Source organism: Cygnus olor, chromosome 6, assembly GCF_009769625.2.
Source record: "Cygnus olor isolate bCygOlo1 chromosome 6, bCygOlo1.pri.v2, whole genome shotgun sequence".
NCBI lineage: Eukaryota > Metazoa > Chordata > Aves > Anseriformes > Anatidae > Cygnus > Cygnus olor.
In genome coordinates, this window is record NC_049174.1 from 6,870,716 (window position 1) to 6,896,585 (window position 25,870).

Below are 25,870 nucleotides of genomic sequence, written 5' to 3' on the forward strand. Positions count from 1 at the left end.
GTGTTGGTTAAAACTCTGTAATTAAACACATTTCCTCCTTCACAAAGTGATATTATCACAGGATAATGTTTTACATACTTGTCTGTGTTCTTTTTACCTATGTGCAGCAAAGAAAATCAAAAGCTCTGAAGTGTCTTAGCAGGAAAGCATACTTCTTGCTAACACACCCTTATCTGTAGCTTTGCTGACAGCACCACAAGGGCTGTTTACATGCTGATAAAGGTGCTAACAAACAGTCACAAATAAACAGTCAATGCCCTTCTAGAGAATGTAACAGTGGAAATTCAGTCTGCCTGTCTTCCTTATGTCAATCCCCTCTACACCATTACCCATGCACCTTCCCAGCTTTTATGGGCATATGGTCAGCTCGTTGTTGGAAAGTGGATCAGGAAATCTCTTTGTAAATGGAAGCAGGCTTTATCATGGGCATACAACTGTTCTATGGAGGAAATGTGGATTGTTACTGGATTCTTAAGCCACAGGATGGTTGTTCAAACAGAGGATGTACATTCTTGGTGGAAAGGCTTGGCAAAAATCTGGCACATATATATTGAGGGAAGAGGGAAAAGTGGAAGAAATTCATACAAAATACTGACATATTTGTCATTTCTGTTGTTGTTATTTGACACAATCTGCAAAAAATCTCCTGAAATCTGGTAGTTTTCAAATTTTGGTTGAAAAAAACAGAGAAATAAATAATGTTTTTGGTAGCAATTACTCTCTTATCATCTCTTTGTTTATTTTACTGCATTTGCAGACAACAGAAATGGAGCTGGGACATTCTCTTCTGGCTGGAACATCTTCACAGCCTGCAAGGACCACCGCTGAGTTGGGCTGAAATTGTCACATCGTTGTACTTTCTCTTTTTCCCTGTCTGCAGGCAATTGGTGTCCGCCTCAACGAGCTGTGCCACGCTGAGAGTGAGAGCCCTGCCAACCTGCTGGGCCTCATTTATGATGAGGAGACCAAGAGGCGCCTGAGAAAGGAGGATGAGGAAGAAGACTTTTTAGATGACAGTAAGGAGACTCCCTTTACTACAAGAACCCCCGCTTGTAAGAACCTCTGCTTTAGGAGCACTTAATTTTTCTTCTCTTTTCATCTTCTTGCCACTCAGCTGTATTACCCAGTCCCTCACCTCCACCTCAGCTTCTTTCCCTGTTCTTTCTGTGCCTGGATGTACAACATGACAGATGGATAGGAGTACTGGGAAACTTTGAAGGAAAAGAGGGGCAAAAACAGGTAGTGAGTTGTAATTCCTATATAGTAGCAAAAACAATTATAAGCAGGGTAATAATTTATTTCTTGAGTCTTGCTGTCACTCAAATGTCCAAAGTGGTTCAGACTCCCATTCTTCCCAGTTATTTCTGCCAAAGTATTTTTGTAGGATTAGCTGCTTTTCTGTTTCTTAGCATTGAAGAAGAGTCATCTCCTCACCTGATATAAATTGGCACAACTCTGCCAAAGGCTTTTAAATCTTGACTTCACTATATTTGCCTGATTCTCAAGCAGAATCTTAGCACAATATAAAAAGTATCATTAAAACCTGTGTAACAAGATGACTAAAGTACACACATTTTTGTGTGTGTGTGTCTGTACATGAGAGTGGGAGGAGGGTGATAAATCACTGATTCTGAAAGTCTAGATAGGCATACAAATTATAACACGGTCTGTGAATCAAAATAAGTTAAGTCAAAACAGATACTGTCATAGGTGAAGGTGGTAACAAGCATTATGTCCTCTCCAGACACCACTGTATATATGTCTGTGCCGTAATGTACCACTGCCTGTATACATGTACTGTTGTTCGCCATTGGATATAGTGTGCTAGCACTGTTTGTGTATCTTGTGGTTTCATTTTCTGTGGCTGTAAGTTTGTTCTTACTGAATCAAGGTCAGCTTTGGGATAGAGGGAACAGTGAAATGGCGTTTGTGGGAGATAATGTCAAGACAAGGTATTAGCACTCAGCTTAGACTTAGGTATGTGCCACTATGTATGTAGTGTGTCAACCCTATCACAACATGAGCCTGGGTTCCAGATATTTTATTGGTTCTTTAGGAGATGTATCCAAAACAGGAGATTGCACATAAGGTTTTTCCTCTCCTGCACAATGAATGGCTTTTGAAAGGTGAACAACTGTATTCCCATAATTAAGAGATGGAACAGGCTTTCTTGTCCCTGTTCAGCCACTGATAGCAGGCGCTCATAAGGGGACATGGAGCTGCTTTAACAGGGCGGCCTAAGACACGGAAACAGAGAGCAGGTTGTGGTCTAGAAAGCTGTATAAAATCTCAAGTATTTCTCTGAAAGCCAGGGTATAGGTAAAAGATATACAGTTAGCTTTCTCGCTGAAGGCAGAGATTTTTCCTAAAGCTGCGCTGTGCACTGTAGAAATTGGACTGAGGAGCGTAAAACTTTTGGTTTGATATTCCTTTACCTTGTACATCTCATCTGTATTTAATAGTTCAGGCTATTTTAGTCCCTACGAAGTCCATCTCCATTACAGGTAGCGCATACAGAGGAATAAACAAGCTTCACAGAATTAATCTGTTTTTATCTGATGCCTTCAGTGTCCTCTCATTTGTCTGGTTTGGACTGTTTCTTTGCAAAAAATAATTAGATCATACATCAGGGAAAGCGAGCAAAGCCGCGGATTTCTTTGAAATGCCTGTAAATGGTAATATTAAGCAATACTAAAAATGGGTGTGGTTAGTTATTGTCACAAATAATTTTTATGTACTTTTTTTTTTTACTCTTCATTATCCAAAATAGTATTTCTCAAATTTATGAGGCCTCAAAGAATGCTTCATAACTTTTCAAACTTGGATTGCTTACAAAGTATAGGACTTTTGAAGCTGATTGTCTAGACACAGTTGAAGCAAAACTTCAAGTATTTGGATAATCCCTTTCACAGAATCACAGAATATTAAGGATTGGAAGGAACCTTGAAAGATCATCTAGTCCAATCCCCCTGCCGGAGCAGGAATACCTAAATCATGTCACACAGGAACGCGTCCAGGCAGGTTTTGAAAGTTCCCAGAGAAGGAGACTCCACAACCCCCCTGGGCAGCCTGTTCCCTTCTCCCTTTGTTTTAGGTTAAGCATTTAAATGTACAACTTGAATAAGTAGTTTGATCTTTAAGGTCCCTTCCAACCCAAATCATTCTCTGATTGTTTATTCCTTAATTATCTCTAAATGGCACTTGGATTCTATGCACAAATAAAGAAGCCTGATTTCAGAGAAGACTGTCTTTTCCAGTTCTCAGGGTAGTAACCAATAATAGGCATAGTACATTTTTACTGGCTCATGATAATTCCACATATATTTTGAGAAATTTTTATATATTTACAGAACTGCAGATTTGTCTGAACGTAAAACTCTAAAGGGACAGAAGGGTATCTACTTCTTCACCTGTACTAACATTAAATGAGAAGGTTTATATAAAATGCTGTAAGATTATGTTAGTTTACTAGATTCATCACTATTTACTGTAATAAATATGATAAAACACTATAGCATGCTGATACTGTAGCATGTGCTGGTAAATACATGGACTGATATTTGTATGACTACGAGCCTTTTCGTGTAGGAATAGTAGCATAGATAGACGTCTGGATTTTACTCTTTTTTTAGTGCAGCTTGTATTGTGTACCATACATGAAAATGTCCATCACCTCTTGGTTCAAGATTTTGCATAATCTTCTCGCTCACCGTAGAAGTATTTTTTTTCCTAGGCACTGTGAATCCTACCAAATGTTGTTGCCCTTTTGCACTGAAAATGGCAGCCTGCCAGCTTCTCCTGGAGATAACCACTTTCCTTCGAGAGACCTTCCCGTACATGCCCAGGCCACGTACTGAGCCTCTTGTGGTAAGTGAGCAATGGAAATTGGAGAGGGAGACATGCCCACAAAGTCACTGTGCTCTGTGCCTTTCTGAGGAGAGGTTTGATGGGGTAATAACTCAAGGAAATGTCTGATGCAGGGAGAAAGGAGCCTTTGTCTGGTGAGAAGATGGGCAGGGCACATAACATGGGTTGGTTAAGATAAGACTGGAGAAGCAGAGGGTGCACTGGAAGTCCATGAAAGCTTCAAAATAGAGAAGGCAGCAGATGGATTGAGAAACTGTGGAGGGGACCTGAGAGGTGTGGGAGATGGACTGCAGCAAATGTCAGCTCAAGTGCTACATAGCTAATGAGGAGGGTCAGTTGGCAGGGAACTGAGCTGGGCGCTTAGGAGAAGGGGAAGAGGATGGTTTACAGAGCATTTGCTGAAGCTTAGAGGTTGCACTTCTTTTGTCCTGGTTGCAGTTTTCCTGTTGTCTTACCAAGAGAATTGATGGGGACTGGGGGAAGAAAGGAAAGAAGCAGAGGCAGAGGCAAGGAATGAAAGAAACCTCCATGAGACTAAGAGAGGCACAGGCAAATACTGGCATGAATAATAAGCTAAATGACTGATGAGATGACAACTGATTTCATGGATAGCAGAACCCCATGATTTCCAGCAGTTCATTCTTGTGTGGATTTTCTTATGTCTAATACTGTGGTTCCACATTGCCTTCAGCCTGTTCTTTCACAAAGTACACAGACATTCAGCTGTTTTCTGTCAAATTGTGTTGAAAGTGGCCAGCAGCTTCAGAGGTGGTAAGCACAGAATGAGATGAGAATCGAATGGCAGACAAGCAGGATGATATTTTAAGCTTAATTTCTTCAGGAAATCAGACTAATTCTTTAAAAGAGAGAATGAGAAGTTAACTTTCTAAGTGAGCACAAAGGATTTAGCCATGCTGTTCTGTTTCCTGTTAATGGATGACTTAGATCAATTTTTTCTGATGACAGGCATGCTTTACAGGTTGATATGGCTTGGCATTGTTGTAGTCGGGGTCTGACATTGGTTTTAAAGCAGTAGTTGGCCTATGATGAAGTGACTCAGCCTCCAGGTATGCAAGAAGGGTAATTCTAAAAAACGGGGAGAAATTCAGAATGAGTCTTCCTAAACACTTTGTTGATATTTTTACCGCGTAATAAATAACAGCATCCAAAAGCACGATAATACCAGGATTTAGAATTCATCTCAGGAAAGTAGCTGACTTCAAACTTAGAATATGTTGGGTAATGAGGGTCAGTAGAAATGTGTGCTTTCGTACTAGATAGAAATGCAACTGATTAATAGCTTTTCAGACTCATATGTGGGAGAGAAGGAGGAGGAATAATTTTGTGATGTGTAGGCCGAAGAAAACTTAAGGTCATGTTATGCAAGAGCCTATTAGAGAAAATGGCCATAGATGGGTTCTTCTAACTTTATACAAAAAAAAAAAAAAAAAAAGCCAACAGCACTGCAGGGTAAAAAATGAAGTCCCTGTATTTATGGCCTGATGCTTCATTTCAGAGAGAATCAGGTACATAATGTTACAGTCAATAAAGCTGGAATTCAAGTAGAGCAACTCTCACTTCCATTGCTTTTTGCAGGCAGTCTGTTCCTGGGTCAAACCTGAACCCTTCCCTGTTCTGTAAATACAAATACACTTACCTGCCGTGGAGAACTGAAGCTTTCTTAACTGAACTAGTTGTGGTGAACCAGTTTAACTACCCACAGCCCATCCAGACTTGTCAGCCTGAGGTCTTAAGCACCCATACCTTTGAGCGAGACAGGCAGTCCTGACTGAAGTTTCATCCAGAGCCTTTTAATAAAGCTGGTGAAGTAGATACAAACTCCCTTTGCAAATGGCTGGTAGTGGTGAATATTTTTTTTTGGAGCCCATTGCTCCCACAGTAGAGCCAAATAATTAGAATGTGTCATTTGCTGTGGCACAAAGTCATACATTTTAGCTTAAGAAGCTGATGAAAATAGATAAAGTTGTCAGGCTAACCGTGCTGAGAGGATGTCTTTTATTCTGTCAGTTAATTTGTGGGGGCAGCAATTTCTAATGTGTGCATGTTGACAAACTGCAGGGAGGAATAATGTGTTCAAATGCTTTTGGGAGGGGAATTCTACCTATGCCCTAGGAATATGCTTGTAGTACTATTACAGCTTAGTTTATGCATGGTAATTTCTGAAGCTGCTGTAATTCGGGCAGATTTGTTCAGGACAAAAGCCTGTGATCTGCTTTAGCCTTTGTTTCATATCCTAAGTTGTTTGTGTTCACTACATTTTAAACTATTTACACAGATGTTTTCAATGCCAGAGATATTACAAACCATTACTTTAGGCACCCGCTTTTTTATATCCCAGCTTTTGTTGTTAAGCAAAGTCAAAATATTTCCCATATTATAAATAACTGCTAGCTTTTCTGTCAGTCATTTATGATCATTTTCCATGGAGATGCAAAGTTGACTGCAAACTGTTTGGGACCTCCAGTTGCCATTAGTTGGCTAATATCAGCTGACCCATTTCATCACAGCCTAGAACATATGTTTGAGAAAACTCTTCTCTTTTTTTCAAATCAACTCTTAGAGTAACAGACTTTGTCACCAGCCAGGTAGCTCCCGGTAAATTCTGTAGGAATTTATATTGTAAATTCCAATAAGAAACCTCTTAAGCCTACAGAATTTTGACCAGAGTAGCTGTTTTGGACCATCCAGAAATAAATACCTGTCTGAAGCAATTCTTCCTGAAGTTTCTGTGGTTGTAGTGAAAAAGATGGTGGCTCATACTGGTTGCACATCTGTGTGGTCTACATGCTGTCAACAGGATCTGGAGAGCTGCAGACTGCGTCTGGACCCTGAGATGGACCGGCACAGGTATGAAAGAAAGATCAGCTTTGCTGGGGTCCTGGATGAAAATGAAGATTCGAAGGATTCCCTGCACAGCAGCAGCCACACCCTCAAATCTGAGGCTGGCTTCGAGGAGAAAAAAGGTTTGTTGGCACAACAAAGCTTTTGTATTCTCGGGGCTTGTGAAGTGGTGCTTGATTTTATGTTTTCATTTGCATAAACTGTGTTAAAAAGCAGGGGGCCATGGAGTCACGTGGCTTTGAATCATTTCTGAGACGCTTCTGGCCTTCAGGTTTCAATATAACAAATGTGAGAAGCAAAGATCTGAAATTTTATAAAACACTGCTATGACTGAAACCAAGTAAGAGCATTGCAAGTTTTCTAAAAAGGAGGATCCCTTATTTGAAAATAATTCAGTGGAATGCTGTTAGAAGCATCATTATTTGATTCACTTTAAAAATAAAGATCAAAGGTGTTTTTGTTTCTTATTCTGATTACATTTTATTATTATTTATTTTGGGAAAACCACAGATAGGAGAGAAGATTGGGATCTTTCTGTGAAAATCTGTACTGGTTTGGAAGTCATGGCATCTCACAGAATTAGTGGGTGATCGCTTGATCTCTTAAATTCTTTGCTACCACATGACAAACACACACTTATGTGGCTTTTGATGGCTAGCAGATTAATGTTACCAACATACTGTATACTGTACAAGCAAACCTCAAGCTCACTGTGTTTGCTGAGAACAGCAGATTGTTTCCATTTTTAAGCCATCTCATGCAAAACTCACATACTATCTGATGGTACAAGTGTTGCAATACAATATACAGTCATTGTTCATATTTGCAATTAGAGGCTAAACTGCCAGATAGTTAGTTACCTGTACATGATTCTCCCTCTAACATGTTTTCTAGAACTGTTTAAATCTTGTGTTGTAATAGCCGTATGAAGGTACAGATGTTTGAATGATAATTTTAATGATTGCTTAAAAAGGATAAATGTTTTATGATTGTTTGAAAAAAATGAATTCTGTGGCTGGTTATCCTCCAGGAACTGTAATGTGTATTGATGATTCAGAGGAGTTTTTATTGACTTCAGAGTGCTTTGGATAAAGTCTGTGTTGTCTTCAGCTTTGACCCTGCCACAATTACTGGAGAAAGTATTAGAAACATTTCCAAAATTCATGTGGCGTAAAACTGCTTCCAAATTTGTGTGTCAGATGGGACGGTTACTTCTGTGAAGACAGCTAGGTGTCCACTTAAGAAAGGTCAAGTGGATTAAATTCACACTCAACCTAATGTTTTGTACTCTTGGCATATTTGCAGCTCGGAGTAGCAAACAGCCCTATGATCTGTCTCATGGTCTAAGATCAGTGAGATGTCTCCAGCTATTTAGATGAGGAAAAGTTCCTTCGTTCATTCTTTCTTTCTTTGAAGATAGCTATTAACTACCACTTTTCAGCCTCTCAGGCAGCAGTCCCATCCACTGGGGCATCACCTGAGTGGAAGAAAGCCTACAAGCGTGTGGTGCTGGAAAATTTTAACTGTCCTGTTCTTAGAGACAGTGCTGACTGAGGTGTGCCTCCACGTGTTAATGTGCTGCAGGCATAATGCAGACTTGAGTTATTTTTGCAAAGACAGTATTAACTTTCTGCATCCTTGACTCTGTTTAACTCATTTTCCCTGCAGTTTTAGTTGTTTGTTTGTTTTTATCCCATTCTCCCTTCTTCATAATCTGTCACTTAGTATTCCTTTACTAAAGCTGCTTGTTTACTACATTTTAGAGATGGGCAAAGTGACTGTAGTAAGAAGGCTGACTCCTAAATATATAGTAGCAAAAAAATGAGTTTGAAGTGTTTTGGAATCTAAGTAAATGCAAGATAATGTTTTAGGTAAAAATTACAATAATTACATTATTTTCTCTGGCCACAGCATATTCATCAGGGGATCTACCTGGGCCAAACACAACAGATGCAGAGGCATCTTCCGTAATTTACTCTTTCCTAGACATTAGAAAATGTTGTTGTGTGACTGTAACTAAATTTTTCTTGCCTGCAGTGGCAGGTCTCTTTATCTCAACCTATTTGATGAGTACTAATCTGTTTCCTTTCATTTCTTTCTGAGTGTTAAAAACTTTGCTGTCATTGTTCACCCCAGGCGTGGCTTAACAGCTATCCAAAAGCTTCGGGTTTACTGTCTAGAATCTGCTCCAGGTAGGTCTGAAATATAGACGCTAAAGCTAGGTAGATGCAGGCTCTCAGAGGATCATACATACTATTTGGGTGCTAACATGGGATTCTACAAACTTCGTGAAATAACAATTACAAGACCTAAAATAGTTTGGCTTTCAGGTGAACTGAGCAGCTGTATAGAGGTTGATCTGAGCAAAATCCAACCAGTAGTGATTGCTAAAGAACTCAGCATGGCCACTTGGAGGGAGTTTCTCAGATCACTTGGCAGTGATTTGCCCAGCTGGTTCATGAGGACTGAGGAGTATCTCAAAAACCTATCCAGCTTTCTTCAGCCAGGGTGTTAGTCACTGGAAGTGGAGTGGGAATTGGGTTCAGGAGGAATTAGGGGCATTCCCAGGAGTAAAGGTGCGTTTGACTTATCCAGAAGCCAAAATGCAATTCTATTGAAATACTATCTTACCCATGATATCCAAAAAGCCTGTTCATTCTCAACAAGATGCCAAAAGGTGATCAATCACGCATGGCCTTGCCTGATTAGATCTGCAGTGAAATGACTGGGTGTTGCAACATTTGGACTGACATGCTGCCATGTACTGCCTTTGAACTAAGAGGAGAATGAAAGTGCAAACGGTTGGTGCTTTGAACATTGAACCATTTCATGTCTGTGCTCATCAAAAATGCAGAGTGTCAATGGATGTTGTTAATGCCTGAAAGCTGCTGATTTGTCTGAAGGAGAGGATCTACGTGCTCCCGTTTCCTCTAAAGCATTCTAATGATGAAGAGTAACATGCAGAGAAATGGATTTATGCAAATCTTACTTCAAAGAAGTCATGTGTGCCAGCCTCATGAAGCAGACTACCCTTCTGCAGTAACACGTGCTATATGAATAAATAGTTGATCCTACTGCAGAGCTCAGTGGGGTTTACAGAACCCAGGCCTACAAGAAAATAGGTTTGTCCATGGTGCCTTGTTCATGATTGGGATTCAGCCATCTATCCCTAGCAAGAGGTGATTCTGCACTAATGAAAACCCCAGAAGCTGACAAAGGAAACTGCAATTTACATCCATTGGGTGGTTTCTGTTTCCTGGCAGGAATTGATTCAAAGTGGTGTGAATCGTAGTTTTTCCTTGCCCACTTTTTGGGTTTCTGTTAGAGCAGCTGACTCTACTTGCTGGTGGTTGAAGAAGGGCTAATTCCAAATACAGACAAGGCCTGAGGTGAGGTACCAGGTCTCCAGGGAAAGAGGTGCAGAACACATTTCCGTAAAGCATCTTTACTGCCTGATTGACAGAGCTGCATTGGCGGTGGCTTTGGAGGGAGCCTCTGGCCCCACATTCCTTGGGAGAAGAAAAGATGCTGCAATACAGGCTGGCAGCAGAGGGTTGGGTGGGAGGGGCGGGCCAGGATATATTTCTTTTTTTAAATGGGGAAAAATTAAGGGGAAAAAAGTCCTCTTTTATTCTTTTAATACAGTTCCCAGCAGGAGGATCAGGATAGGAGGCTCCCGCTTGCTCCAGATTAAAGGAACCCGCAGTTTCCGGGTGAAGAAGGGGGGTTCCCTTTCCAGCATTCGCCGGGCCGGCAGCCTAAAGAGCACCAAGTTATCACGGCAGGACTCAGAGTCTGAGAATGAGGAGCTGCAGCTGTCCCACAGCAGGGACACTGTCACTGATATAGGTAACTTAGACGAGTGGGTGGAAAGGGAGGGGACGAATAGTCAGGACCTAAACTCTTGATGTTATTGCAGCAGAGCTAGAAATGACGAGACCCCCACCCCAACAGGCTAGAAAAAAAACTAGTCCTCTTCATGGACTGCCTGAAGTAGGGCCTGGGAAGAACACGGTTCAAATCCTGCCTCTGGTGCCCTGGGTGCAGCATCAGCTCCGTGAACAGGTTGTCCATTTAGAGCGGTGTGTTAGAGCATGAACTCTTGGAATGCTGGTGTCTGCCAGCTGGATGCATGCTGGCTTTAGGGGAGCACATGCATGTGTGTATATGCACATACACACACCCCTAAATCAGACGATATAATGAATACCTGCGGTCATATGCATATATGATATTGTCTGTATTAACGGATAGGATATATATATGTACGCACATGGGCTTCGCGTTCTGTGTAGCACATGGTATCATAGGCATGTCGTACGACATGTAATATATATGTTACTATATGTAGAACATAACATGTGCGTGCTACATATTGTATTTCTACATATTGGCATATACATATATTTTTACAGTTTACAGATGCCTTCTTAGTCTTCAAAAGATGGATCCCAATATATTTATGTTATGGAAACCAAATGTGCATCCTATCAGAAGAAATCTCTGTCCCAGTTGAACTAAGGGGGCTCCCTCTGCTAGGGGTGTTAATCAGAAACTAAGGTTTGGGTACATTTGGAGGAGAAGTAACTTCCCAAGCTTTATAGTCATTTTTATGTTGACCAAAAGATGTTTGTTAGGTAAACGTGGAGAATGGGATTGCCTGTTCTGTAGTCATGGGCAAGTGAAAGTTCACTTAACAAGAAGATAGAAAGGATTAACCAGAGTTCATCCCCAGTATTGTTAGTATTATAGGAGGTCCATAGGTAATGAAATAGCTGCAGGAAACAGAGGGATTGGTGCAGTTCCCACATGAATCTCTCCCTTGCCTGAGTTCTTTAGAACTAGTGTGCTAGAATCAGGATTTTTTTCCCCTTTCATCCCCGTAACGTTAGCAGTTTCCATGGGCACTTAGCAGTTATGTGGCCCACCGGCACTTCCAGTTGGATGCCACTTCTGGTTGGATTTTTGTTGGTATTTTTAAACACAGAGCCCAGTCAATGCAGATCACTACACCAACCATTTGCAGCATCTGAATGGTGCAAAGAATTTCTTTCTGATATTTGTTTGCCTTCTCCCCTTCCATTAAAGAAAAAAGTGGGGAGGTAGCAGTGTTTGCTGCTGACAAGATGGCCTGTCAGTCTGAATGGTTCTTGTAATTGTCAAGCCAGCATGATACCAGGACTGGGGAGGGGTGTCCAAACACAGTTTTTCCATTGTGGCATATTCTGTGTACTGTGGTCTGTTTCCACAAGGCTGGCCTGGCTTACAAGTGCTGTCCCCTAGGCTTTAAGCACACAGGGAGCAATAAAAACAACCACCTTTGGGTATTTTTCTTTTGAAGAAGGGAGCCCCTGGAGCGCAAGCGAACCTAGCATTGAGCCAGAGGTGCTGAGCAGCACAGGCACGGAGGAGAACTATCATCGGAACATGTCGTGGCTGCATGTAAGTATGTGTTGCTGGCTGTGCTCTCAAGGCTGGCGTTTTCGGTAGGAAACCTTTGTGCCGGCAATAACCAGCAACCAAACAACAGATCACAATCTGTGCTTTCTCTATGTAGCATCAAGGATCTCAAGTGTAAGTAAGCTGTGACCTTTGCAGAATTGGCTGTTTGCCATTTCTAAAAGACTAAAAGCAATAAGTTTCTTTCTTGCTACCTCTGTCCATTTCATATATTCAGTTTGTAATGGAAAAGGGGCTATTTCTCACTAGGTGAGGTACTAACAGGCCAACTCGTGTTCTTACCTTGCCATCAGAGTGGTTCCAAAGAGAGCTTATCAATATGGTGATAGGTGCTTTATATATATAAGTATATGGTGTGGCAAGTGAGAAATAGCCATGCCACTTCAGCTGAAAAAATCCATCAGCTCAGTATCTTATCTCCATCCTGGCTGGGACTGGGCAGTAACAGAAGGGTCTATAGCATGACCTGGGCTCCCAGCTTCTGGAAAGAAGGTATTTTAGAAGCTACTTGAGCTGGAGATTCTGTTGTGACCACTGTGTTTACTAGCTACAGAAGACTTTTCATTGGGGAGCTTGTCTCACCCCTTTTTCCAATCAGTTTACATATTTTTGTGTCCATTAAATCTAATGGCAATGGTTTTAGTTATACGTCTTATGGGGAAAAATGCCTACTTTAGGAATTTTTTATTTGATTCCATTGATGCCTTCTACCGCCACATCTAACCCAGCAGGGCCTTGAGTAATTTTGACTATCTGTCATGCAGGTAGCGTGGGCAAATCTAACCGTTCAGTCCACAGCCAAGCCAACTATACAAATCTGTTGCCTCACAACGGACCCACTGTGATGGTGCAGTACAGTCTTCATAGAGAAGCTGGATTGACTCCCTGTGCACACGCTAATTGTGTCTTGCATGTGTGTGCGAGGACTGATTCCTCCCAGAATTTCCTTTTGACTTCTGAATTGCCTTTCCTGAGGGAAAGACAGCTGCCAAGAATGAGTCAATATCCTCCTCTTTCCCCCAGGTATTTCACACAGCCTGCTCTCAGCTGCCCTATTACTCCAGGATGTGGACAAGAACAGGCTTAATCCAGTACTGTGTTGTCAGAAGCAGTTCTTGATAGCTGTAATTTTTAGAAGAGGGTGGCAGGGCAGGGAACTTGAATGTCCTGTTTTCCAAGCCAGTACTTGAATCCCTGGACTGTTTCCCTGCTTCTCTGTCACTTCGCTAATGCTATTGGTAATGATTACATTTCAACTGGAAATTCCAGTGACCTAATCTGAGTATGTAGACATGAACGTGTACACTCCAAGATGAGTTACTAGAGGATAAAGTCATCTTCCTGCCTAGCAACTTAGGATAAGACATGGTGCCTCTCAAAGTGGGGGGATGTATGGACTCAGAAATATGAGGCATAAACTGAATGGAACTTGGGCTGTTTTTCTCACTTTGTGTGGTTAGCCTGCATATGAGAAAGGAAGATTTGAAAAATCACCTCTTCAAGTTAATGCCACGCAAGTACCAATATTGCATGAGAACTTTATTTTTTTATTTTTAATGGAAAGTTGTGGGTAGATGGTAACTAAAATTGCAGCAAAACAAAAAGCTTTACTTTACAATCATGAGCAAACCACTCAAAAGGATCACTGGATCTTGTTGCTTCTGTGCATGCACCAGTATTTCTTCTATGGCAGCCCCAAGTATGAAGTCCTCGCGCTGTGTCAGTGTGCTGAAAATACAAGTTATAGCAGCGTACCAGAGGCTAGATAGAAGGCTATACAGTGCTGATCAGATTTACCGTTCACAGATTGATACAACACTAGTGGCTTGAGTTATTCCTGATTGACCCCAAAATAATGTGATGCCAGAACAGGCTGGCAAAGACAAGAATCATACATACGCCACTCAGATTTATCCTAAATTAAGCTCCTGACTTTCCAAAAGCCTAAATATTTGAGAGTGGAGAGTGATGCGGCTGTCTTACTTGAGAGAGCAGGGAGACTGCAGCGGCACGAACAATAAATGCATGGAAAATGTGGGGTAGCCTCTTTCTGTTAGTTCTGGGTATTTCCACACTAGATTGTGGGATGAAGAGGAAGGTTCATAAAGGCCAGTTATGACCTACAATGTGAACAGCTTACAGATGCCAGGGGGGAAAAAAAGAAAACCCAGGGGGTTTTCCTCAGAGTGCTTCAAAGTGGCTGGTTTTGTGTGTGACATGAAGACCTGTGTACAGGTCTTTAACAGCTGAGTGCGCTCACTCAAGTGTAGACTTACCCAAGGTTGCTTTTAATTAATTAGCTTAGGGACTAATAGTTGTGTTGCTGCAGCAAAGCAGGGTTCAGTATAGCTAAATGCCCAAATATTTATTCTTAGATGGGTTTTGCAGCTCCCTCCTGCCATATGGCACCACCACAAGAAATAATAACTGAGACAGCTAACATAAAGCTAGGCTGGATGGGCCTACCTGAGCACAGCAAGGGAAGCATACAGTAACCACTGGTGCAACTTATTCCTGATTGAGAGCATACTGAAATATTTCATTTCCTTTTCATTGAAGGAAACTAACTGGTGAACTTGCTGGGTTTGCAGATTTGACGATGATTGAGTAGTTGACAATTTCTAGTCTAAGCCCTCATCTTAGAGTGGTAATACAACAGCTTTTCTGAAGAGAATTGAAGAGAACATTGTTTTCCTCAACCTTAATCTTGCTACTAGCCAAATATACATATCTACACGAGCTCTGTCTCTTTGTCTGCTTTGTTAACACTGATATTTAGTTAGCTGTGCCCAGTCAGTTTGTGAACTACTTGCAAGTATGGAGCTCAGCACAGACAGGCTTAACTTTTCAAAAGGCTGTGTTGAGCTTTTTGCCTCCCTGGCTAGGTTGTGGAAGTTAGTTTGACTATCCCCATCACTAGCTGTGCAGTTCTCTGTGTAACTCTCCTTTCTATAGGTAACTGTCCTCTTTTATTCCTTTCAAGGTTATGATACTATTATGCAATCAGCAAAGTTTCATATGTACCCACATTGACTACTGTCACCCACACTGCTACCTCCATCACAGCCGGTCCTGTGCTCGCCTTGTCCGCGCCATCAAACTCCTGTATGGAGACACAGTGGACTCTCTCCGAGAAAACAGCACGTTGAACAGTGCTGCAAGAGGCAAAAAGCAAAAGGAAGTGAGTAGTTGGAAAAAGCAGACTGTTTTTGTGGTTTTATTTATTTATTTATTTATTTATTAATTTTTCTGGACAGGGCGTAATTACCTTCAAGGACTGCATAATGCATTCAGACAGAGTACTTTCATGACAAAATGAACACAGCACTTTCCTAAACTCAGTCCTGCTTAAAAAGCTGTTGAGTCATTTAGCCCTATGGAAAGAATGTAATCTGTGTTGTTTAGGAAGAATGTTGGTTGCTGATCACCCTCTGGAGTCTAGTCCCTTTTTTTCTTGTTCCTTCTTGTCTGTTAATAAGAATCATTCTTGAAATTCTTGTAAAATCTTGCATAACTTTTCTTTTAGGTCTGAACTCTCAGATCGGTTCCAAGAGTTGCATTCATTAGTGTTGTGGTTTAGCCCGGCTGGCAGTCAAACACCACACAGCCGTTCGCTCACCCTCCCCCCTCCCTCTCCGGGATGGGGGAGAGAAACGGGAAAGTGAAGCCTGTGAGTTGAGATAAAGACAGTTTATTAAGACAGGGAAAAGAATAACAACAATAATAATAATAATAATAGTATTAATAGTAATAATGTGTACGAAATAAGTGATGCACAATGCAATTGCTCACCACCCGTTGACCGATGCCCAGCCTATCCCCGAGCAGCCGGCCCCCCCCCTCCACCCCGGCTAGCCACCCCTATATATTGTTCAGCATGACGTCAGATGGTATGGAATACCCCTTTGGCCAGTTTGGGTCAGCTGTCCTGGGTCTGTCCCCTCCCAGCTTCTGCTGCATCCCTAGCCTGCTCGCTAGCAGGACAGAGAGAGGCTGAAAAGTCCTTGGCTTGGTGTAAGCACTGCTCTACAACAATTAAAACATCAGCATGTTATCAGCGCTCTTCTCATTCTAATCCAAAACATAGCACCCTGCCAGCTACTAGGAGGAAAATTAACTCTGTCCTAACTGAAACCAGGACAATTAGTCTTTAATGTTATGCTGTTGCTAGTGACACACTTTTAATGATCAGTTCTGCAAGATAAACAAGATCATGCCCTTTTTGCCATAGGAGTGATGCCTGTGTCCACAGTGTTCCACTGTGTCTTCAGTGGAAATAGATTTGTGCTTTCAGTAAAATGCCCACAGAGGTACCAAATGAATAATGTTAATGTCTGGTAAATACTTTCATAGTCTTGACTGCAGAAGACAGATGACAATTATTCTGAGAACCTGTAATGGTGGAGTCATCCAACTGCTTAGCAGTAACATTGAAAGCAAAAGTGTTCAGGAAACTCTCATCAAGATTTCAGTTGGGTAAAGAGGCTATCATCCATATAAGTGGATGTAGGAGTTATGAGGCAAGTTTAAAATATTTCTTTATCAACCAGCAGATTGTTTGTTTCCTGCCAAGTTAGAATCTGAAGGGTATCTTTATGGAGCAAAGCACAGAGCAGATGAAACAAGAGATAATAGTTCTGCTTTCCTGGAAAGAGTTACCCCATATATTCCCTCTGGCACAGAAAAAGCAGTGTATCAATTAGATATTAAGGAGGAGAGACAGTTGCTTTCTCCAAAGAAAGCAGGCTTGCCATGAGCAGCTGGCAGCATTCATGAAAGGTAGCAAAAGAACACTGTGTTACTGTGTATTGTTTCATCTCCAGCTTTGAATTGCAAAGCAGTGTTTTATATGTTTCATCATCCTTCAAACCGTCATGGCCATTAAGCAACAGCAAGGAAAAAAGAGTTTGGGAGGCAGTAAGGTTTCCTCCAAATACATGTCCTGTGTTTGTACAGACCTCGCTGCAGAAGAGCGATCGATCACACTAGTATCTTACATAACTGTAGGCCTCCTCTGTTCCTCGTGCTCTGGTATACCTGAAGTGCTGTCATTTTCTGACTGCCTAGGTACTGTTTCCAGTTATCTGGGTTCCAGAGGAACCTCTCTCAGTTTGCAGTATGAAAGGTTGGAGGTAGCTGCACTATGCAGATCTGGCTGTGTGTTCCATGGGGCTTGTGAGCCCCTTGATAAATGGGAGACCCTGTTTTAATCAACAGACCACCAGCTTGAGGAGAAAAGTCTATGGAAACCTGCCATTCTGGGAAAGGTCCCTGGTATTGTGAATCATGAACACTAACAGGATCTGTCCTTGTCACTGTCATTGGCAATCTGCTAGGGATGTCTCTCAGGCTGGCATGAGCTCAGGTCTTGAAGCGAGTTGTCACATGCTTTCTGAGGAGCAAGAAAAGATAAGCGTAGCTAAGAGGAATTTTGAAGTTGTATACAGCAAACGGCTGAGTTGGATTTTTTGGGGGAAGCTGTGGACTTTGTACCTCTTAGTGCTAAAAGTGCTGTTCACCTAAAATACTTGGTTGTACCACCTGTGAAGATTACACAAAGCATATTCACATTCATGATTTGGTTCACAGGCTACTGCTTTAAGCTTTTATTGGGAAAAGTGCTGTTAAAAAGAGAAGAAAATGGGACGAGATATACCATCTCATTCACTGATACCAGGCATGTTGCTAGCACTAGAGAAGGCTTTGTACTGCACCTCTGGTACTGGGCAGCTTCTAGCATGTGGAAATTTCTTTTATCTGTGATTTCCCTTTCTAAATTTTGGGAAATCAAAATGTGAACTCGACTTTCTTTTTTGTTTTTTCCTTTCAGTGCTCAGACAAGTCATGCCTCAGAACTCCCTCTCTAAAAAAGAGAGTGATTGATATCAACTTGGAAGGGAAGAAGGACTCTGGAATGTTAAAATATATCAGGCACCAGGTACTGACTGGGCCATATGCTGGTTGGGGAGATTGCTACATAAATGTCAGGTCAAACTGCAACAGGAAGGAAAATATGTATGGATCTTAAAGCCTGTGTGAAGGAAAGAACTGTCGTTGCTGAATATTGATTAATTCAGCCCTGCATGTTTTCCCCAGCTGAGTAATGCTAAATTTAAGCCTCTTGAGGTAACTCCTGTCAAAAAAAAGTCCTTTAAACTTGTAGCTCCATTAAATGGTAATCAGCATCTCTGGCTTCCCATGGAGATAAGTGCGTCAAGATTGGGGATACAAAAAATAAAAATGAATCCGCAAATATGTTTAGAAACAACCTGCCAGTGTATAGCAGTAGTTTCCTATGTTCTTTCTTGTTCCATGTTCCTGAAGAAGCAACGGGCTGTTCACAGGCCTTTTCTTGGTTGTCTGTGGGATTTTCGTGGGTATATATCACTGTTTGTGCATCACCTTGGAAGAGTTTTGCTTTCTTTTTGTCCTCTTTATCCATGCTTTGGTGACATACGTAACTAGCAACAGACATGAAACTAGCTTGCGAACACTGCTGTTTTAGTGTAGGCTAAAAGCAACATTTTTCTGTGGAACATTATCTGAAATGGCTGAAACTAGAAGCGATCAATGAGTAATGTGCAGTCCAAAACTAGGGTGTTTTTTTTTGTTTGTTTGTTTGTGGTTTTTTTTTTTAATTTTACTGAGTGTATTGTTCACTGGGGATAGATTATACAGCTCAGCTGTAAGGCACAGCTTTTTTTTTTTTTTTTTTTTCTCCCCCCCAGGTAATGAGCCTCTCCCCTGCACCTTTGTCACTGCTAATCAAAGCAGCTCCTATCCTCACAGAAGAGATGTATGGGGACATCCAGCCTGCAGCATGGGAGCTCCTTCTCAGTGTGGATGAGCACATGGCTGGAGCAGCAGGTAAGGGAACCAAATCAGTGTGGCTAGTCAGAAAGATCAACTCACAGCAGGTCACAGGGCCTTGCAAGACAGCTTTCTAGTGGAGGAGGTCTTAATGACACCAAGGGTTTCCTGATGGCTGTTTGGTTTTCATAGACCATGTGCTTTTGTGATCTGTATAAAAGAGGTGGTCAGAAGAAAGACAATCTGCACAGCCCTGGTTGTGGTCGATGACAAGAGAAATAAAATTGGTGATTTGTGTTTCTAGGGTTTCTAGGCAGAGGAAACACAGTGATATAATCTGACCAGAGTTTACTGAAGTATTTGGTATGTTGCCTCGTGGAAATTGTTAGTACCATTTGAGAGCTGATGCAAAAACCGGGAAATGGAATGGAAGTGGAACTGTCATAGCTACTTCTGTTGTGCTGAAAGAAAAATTCTCCTGTTGCATGGAAACAGCAGTGTTTCTTAATGGGTAGTTGTATGGTATGGTATTTAAATTTTACATTCCCACTTGCTATTAGATTGTGCAGATATTTGCTGATGGCACATAATTGAGAGGCATCTTTAAGACTGAAGAATATCAGAATATCACATACCTGGGAGTGTGTTACCTTGGAAAAGGAACTCCAAAAAGGGGATGAAATCTCTTACTACAAAATGTAAGACTGTCCATACAAACTAGCAGTGAATTTTCTGTTATGAGTTTGGATCTTTTCCCATGGAACTGAGAGACATGCAGAGGAGTTCAGAGTGTGTATCAGTTGGCCACAGGATGACTGTGAGTTACCAAGCAGAATTCAGATGTGGAAGCAATAAATGCAGTCAGGATGTGTTAGAAGAGGTATTGTGTTGGAGATAAAAAGTATTGATGCTGTTGTAAAGCATATCCTACAATTACCTAGAGCACAGCACATTTGGGCACAATTCCAGTCGCTGAAGAAAGAGACATTTGCATGGACAGGTACAATGAAAGACTGTGAGGACAGGAGGAAGAATGAAGAATCTGTATGATAAGGATATTTATTTAATTGATTGAGGTGAAGACTGAGAGGCAATACTCTTGCTTTCCATAAATACAGTAGACCTGGCAAGGAGGAAAAAATGTTTAAGCCATGGTAGCATAAAGATGAGTATGACTTCTTCCAGCTGGAAAACAAGATTTCTAACCACCGGGAAAGAGAGCAAATGCACTCAGGTTTAATAGTTTGTGAAAGAAAGTAGATGATGTGACTCAGGAGGTCCCTTCTAGTTTTATTGTCCTGTCCAAATACTCTTAGCCAATGTACGCTAATGTCGGATGTTCAGAGATCATGGGCCACAACCCTAGAAACAGTGAACGTGGCTCAGATGCAAGAAACAGATTTCTTAAACAAACCACAAATTAAAGCAATCAAATTCATATCTAAGCCAACCTCCCACAAATTTCAAATTTTACCTTTCTCTTCCCCCAGCACCCACCCAAGCGAATAGCTTAAATACTGCCATCTTCCCCACATTTGTACACCTAAGGGAGCCATCACAGATGTTTTTACAGTGGAGATTAAATTATGGGTATTTTTATCAAAAGCTGCTGGCCATGCAAGACCTTTAAAGTGTTCTCAGACTTCTCTGCTTTCTCCCTCACACTTCCATCTAGCTTACCAGTCCTTCATTTTCCACAGGCAGCAGTAAATTCTGCCCTGAAGTCCATTGTTTGAATCTGCATTCAGTGCTCTTCATCAGTTCTGGTTTCTTCACTTTCTATCTGCTCCTCCAGTACACAGTGCACTTCTTCAGCCCATGGGCCTTCTCTGTGCTCTTCCCTTTCCCTTTGTGTTTTCCAGGTGTATTGGGTCTGGCTGGGATGGAGTTAGCTTTCCTCATTACAGCCCGTATAGTGCTGTGCCTTGCATTTGTGGCTAGAACAGTGCTGATGACAGACAAATTTTGCCTACTGTTGAGCAGTGCTCTCACAGTACCAAGGCTGTCTCTCCAACCCTCTGCCTCCAACAAAGTCACCAACCAATCTGGGGGTGGTCAAAAGGCTGGGAGGGGACATACCCAGGACAGCTGACATAAACTGACCAAAAGGTCTGTTATTCCGTACCATTTGATGTTGTGCTCAGCAGTAAAAGCTAAAAGAAGGGAGTAGGAGGCAGGGGACATTCATTATAAAGGCATTTGTTTTCTGAAGCAACAGCTATGCATACTGAGGCCCTGCTTCCCAGAAAGTGGCTGGACATCACCTGCTTACAGGGAGTAGAGAATAAATCTTTTTTTTTCTTTTTGCTACCACATGCAGCCTTTATTTTTCTCTCATTAAAGGGCTTTTATCTCAGTGAGAGACCAGACAAAGCTAACCCACTACAGTCCTCTTTAGTGCCTCAGATGCCCACCAAGCTATGCTCTCACTCCCCCTCTTCAGCAAGGCAAGGGGAGAAAATAACAGCGAAAAAAAAATGAGGGTCAAGATAAGGATGGAGTTTGCTTAGCAGTTACCGTCACAGGCAAAACAAACTTGCATTGCGGAATATTAATTTATTTTACTGCCATTTAGTAACAGATTAGGATACCGAGAACTGAAAACACCTTCTCCCCATGTCCCCCTTCTTTCCAGGCTCATCTTCACTCCTGATTCTTCTACATCCTCCTCCTCCCTGAACAGTGCAGGGGGATGGGGAATTGGGTTGATGTCAGTTCATAACTTTGCCGCTCCTTCCTCCTCACGCTCTTCCCCTGCTCCAGCATGGGGTCCCTCCCATGGGCTACAGTCCTTCATGAGCTGCCCCAGCATGGGTCCTTCCCACGGGCTGCAGTTCTTCAAGAACTGCCCCAGGACGGGTGTGTACCACAAGGTGCGGTCCTTCAGGAACGGACTGCTCCAGCATGGGCTCCTCTCCGCAGGCTGCAGGGGGGCAGCCTGCATCACTATGGTTTTCTCCTTGGGTTGCAGGGGGAACTTTTGCTCTGATGCCTGGAGCACTCCTTCACTTGATCTTGGGGTCTGCAGGGTTGTTTTTCTCCTGTTTTTTTCTCAATCCTCTCTTTTGCAGCTGCTGCACAGCGTTTTTTGCCCTCTTAAATACATTTTCACAGGGGCTCAACCGGCTCATGAGCTCAGCTTTGGCCAGCAGCAGCTCCATCTGGGAGCCAGCTGGAACTGTCTCTGTCCAACATAGGAGCAGCCCCTGGTCTCTTCTCACAGAGACCACTCTGCAGCCGCCCCGCTACCAATGCCTCACCATGTAAACCCAATACACGGGGCCAAATGTGCAAACAGGAATAGAGAGGAGCAAAATAAAGAGAAACAAGCTGCCTGAGGCTGCACTCCTTTCCCCCCCCCTTCGGCTCCTTTCTGGAGGAATAATTTTGACTATTCTTTTTCCTATATCAAAACCTTACTCGGGCTCACAGAGAAGGTAATAAAGCTTTGCTGCTCTTTCTGAGGAGTGCTATCTGGTTGCTCCTCCAATACAGCCTGTTAGATACATCTTGCTCCTTTTCCCCTTCCTGAAGGGAGGATTAAAATCCATTTGAGAGTCTGTAGGTAGCTATACTGTTAGCAAGAGTGATTTCAGCCCCAGCATAAATCAGTCATCAAGGGCGGACCTGAACACTCACAGCATTGCTATCCCCAAGCGGGGTAAAAGAAACTCCCGTGTTACTGGACAACAGCACCATCTACTGACCCCATTCCAGGATGTATTTCTTTTCTGGGGGTATGGAAAGCTTTCAGCATGAGCTCACACTTTCACATCAGCCCTACTAAGACCCGACATAGATGCAGTTAAAACAGTGAAGAGCGGAACGTTCTCTGAGGTGGTGAAACGGGAGGGGCCCTGCAGATTTGGAGAATGATGCTGGAGCAGAACCGGGAGCCTCTGCAGTGCAAGGCAGGACCTAAGCAGTCAAAGAGCAGCTGTATTCTTCTGCACGTGTTCTGACTGCCTCCCATTAGCACAGCTCTCATGCCTTGCACCTTCTGAATAAGTGGTGAGGCAAACAAGATGGCAAATGTCCTCTTTCTGCTATGGAGAGGAGCTGTCACCAAATCTAGACAAATTGCCTCCAGTCTTTCTGTGGTAAGCTAGTGGTCAAAGAAGCCGTGGGCGCTGACACCCACAAAACTCCCACAGCAGCACTGTTCCTTTGGTTCCTGTTCAGTGCCCCTGAGGTACACATCTAAATTAATTGGCCTCCACAGGGCTGGAGTTGGACTATGTCTGTTTATATTCAAATATGCTCCAATGAAGCAACTATGGGCCAGTTCAACTTCTGTTGTGCTGTCTTCCATTGTGATCTTGTCCTTTGCTTCCCAATATATAGCAACTCAATTTTGTCTTTGAGCAGATTGCAGTCATTGCATGGTGCCTAGGTAGATAAGAACCGTTCTTTTTGTTTTTATCCCATGAAAATAGACAAGTGAGTCTTCTGTTGGGCCACTGCCTCCTGCGCTGAGGGAAAGGCTGAACTGTTAAACCAGCCTTTGCTAATCATCACAGAAGGCACTCGGAAATAAAATTTTAGACAGCCAAACTGAATTAGTCCTGCTATTCAAGAGATGCTTCTTACTTTAAACTACTCATGGCTGAGATGTTAGTGAGAAGAGCAACGCTGTATTTTATTTTAAAAGCAGATTTGACAGAACCTTTTTAAAGCATTGCACATATAATGCTGCATGGCTCCAAAAGGTGGAATCACACATGCTTGGTTTCATGAAGCAGTACAATTTTTGCTAAGCCTGGTAGACTGCTGGTCTTATTTTTGGAGCCAAAGTTTCTTTCTGTTGGGAGTTTATACAGCTGCAATTTTTCCTGCCAGATAAACACAGTAATAAGCAAAACAGATGATCAGATGTTCTCTCCCTGCAGCTGCCATGTTTCTGCTGTGTGCTGTGAAAGTGCCAGAGGCTGTTTCTGACATGCTGATGTCCGAATTTCATCACCCAGAGACAGTGCAAAGACTGAATGCCATTCTGAAATTTCACACACTCTGGAGGTTTAGATATCAAGTCTGGCCAAGGATGGAAGAAGGAGCACAACAGATCTTTAAGGTAGATAGGACACATGAAACACAATGTTGCCATGTGTGGCTTGTCTTCTGGGGTAGACATGTTGTGACATGCTGCCATGAAATTGCCTCAAAATCAGTTTAGAGAAAGAAATCATCATGTAAGTCACACCAGAGGGGGAGATGATGTGTAGAACTCCTGTTTAAAAATGGGAGAAGCATAATGGGGTCAAGATAAACACCAGAGAAAGAAAGAAATCTGTCTGTCGTAGTCTTACGTTGTAGTGAAATGCAGAGTTGGGAATAAATTGCATTGGTAATTAATGTCTTGGGTACTTGTGCTCGTATTTAATTAGCACTACAGACATTAATATTAGAATGCTGTCATACAAAATGTCTTTTATGGATTTGTTTAGATTCCTCCTCCAAGTATAAACTTCACTTTGCCTTCCCCCGTCCTGGGGATGCCATCTGTGCCAATGTTTGATCCCCCCTGGGTTCCTCAGTGCAGCGGGAGTGTGCAAGACCCTATAAATGAAGACCAGTCGGTAAGCAGAGATATCTGGGACCCCCAGACATAAGCAGATCTGTGTCCCCCAATATAAGGACAGGAACTTACTGGAGCGGGTCCAGAGGAGGCCACGAGGATGCTCAGATGGCTGGAGCACACCTCCTAGGAAGACAGGCTGGGAGAGTTGGGGTTGTTCAGCTTGGAGAAAAGAATGCTCCAGTGAGACCTTATAGCAGTCTTCCAGTATCTACAGGGTGCCTACAGGAAAGCAGGAGAGGGACTATTTGTCAGGGAGTGTAGTGACAGGACAGGGAGTAATGGCTTTTAGTTAAAAGAGGGGAGATAAAGGTTACACATTAAGAAATTCTTTGCTATGAAGGTGGTGAGGCACTGGCCCAGGTTGCCCAGAGGAGCTGTGGATGCCCCATCCCTGGCAGTGCTCAAGGCCAGGCTGGATGGGGCTTTGAGGAGCCTGTTCTAGTGGGAGGTGTCGCTGCCCCTCGCAGCAGGCTGGAACTGGATGATCTTTAAGGTCCCTTCCAACCCAAACCCTTCTATGATTCTATATCATGAGGGTGAGTATTGCTGTTTCTCAGTAAGGGCATGGAGGGAACTAAAACCAAAAGATGTGGCCTAAACTCTGAGTTTTCTTGTCATCCTCTGCTGGGGAAAATCTAGTCAGTACACTGTCCATATAGGGCATGGGACATCCTGTATGAGCATAAGGCTTTTCTGTCTGTTTGTTCAATGGGGCACTCTACTGTATAACACATGCCTGTGAGAGACAGTAAGTCAGATCTTAGGAGCAGACAGCTGTTATGTCCCCAAAGAATTAGTTCACTTGAAATGTCTGACAGTTTCCTATGTGCCAATTTGTGCAGTTCCTCGTGGGAGAAGTCAGCACCAAGGCTTGCTATAGACATAGCTCCTGGTGCAACTAGAACTATTTTGATTTGTATTTACAAACTGAGTTGTTGAATGTCACTGAGGACCTTAGTGAAAAACCTAGGATGTGTGCATCTTAACCAACAGCTTCAGGCTGTGCTGCTTCTCTTTTCTTCCTGACAGAAGTCCTTTTCAGCCAGAGCAGTGTCACGTTCCCATCAGCGAGCAGAGCACATCCTAAAAAACCTGCAGCAGGAGGAAGAGAAGAAACGTCTGGGTCGGGAAGCCAGTCTCATCACTGCCATCCCAATCACTCAGGAGGCCTGCTATGAGCCAACCTGCACACCGAGCTCAGAGCAGGAAGAAGAAGGTGTGCTCCAGGGCCAGGAAAAGCCTTCCAGGAACCAGGGAGCACCTGCCACCAACATACAGCACTGCTTAGGGATG

The 25,870-nt window shown here is 42.6% G+C and overlaps 1 protein-coding gene across 16 annotated transcripts in view; it reads left to right on the forward strand.

Annotated features, from left to right (window-relative positions):
- The window catches only part of UNC80 (unc-80 homolog, NALCN channel complex subunit), a 132,861-nt gene that overhangs the window by 54,074 nt on the left and 52,917 nt on the right, over nt 1-25,870 (forward strand). For 9 of the 16 annotated variants that reach the window (XR_005820914.1, XM_040561013.1, XM_040560999.1 and 6 more), the window contains 11 exons: nt 881-1,052; nt 3,734-3,867; nt 6,686-6,851; nt 10,375-10,578; nt 12,071-12,171; nt 15,173-15,370; nt 18,020-18,127; nt 18,918-19,056; nt 23,889-24,070; nt 24,444-24,575; nt 25,607-25,793. Coding sequence is in view for 15 of the 16 variants with exons in the window: in XM_040561013.1 (XP_040416947.1) it covers nt 881-1,052; nt 3,734-3,867; nt 6,686-6,851; nt 10,375-10,578; nt 12,071-12,171; nt 15,173-15,370; nt 18,020-18,127; nt 18,918-19,056; nt 23,889-24,070; nt 24,444-24,575; nt 25,607-25,793 (1,723 nt within the window). In the remaining variant the exon portion in view is untranslated. The remainder of the gene's footprint in view (nt 1-880; nt 1,053-3,733; nt 3,868-6,685; nt 6,852-10,374; nt 10,579-12,070; nt 12,172-15,172; nt 15,371-18,019; nt 18,128-18,917; nt 19,057-23,888; nt 24,071-24,443; nt 24,576-25,606; nt 25,794-25,870) is intronic. The other 7 variants (XM_040561003.1, XM_040561006.1, XM_040561007.1 and 4 more) reach the window with 4 other exon arrangements.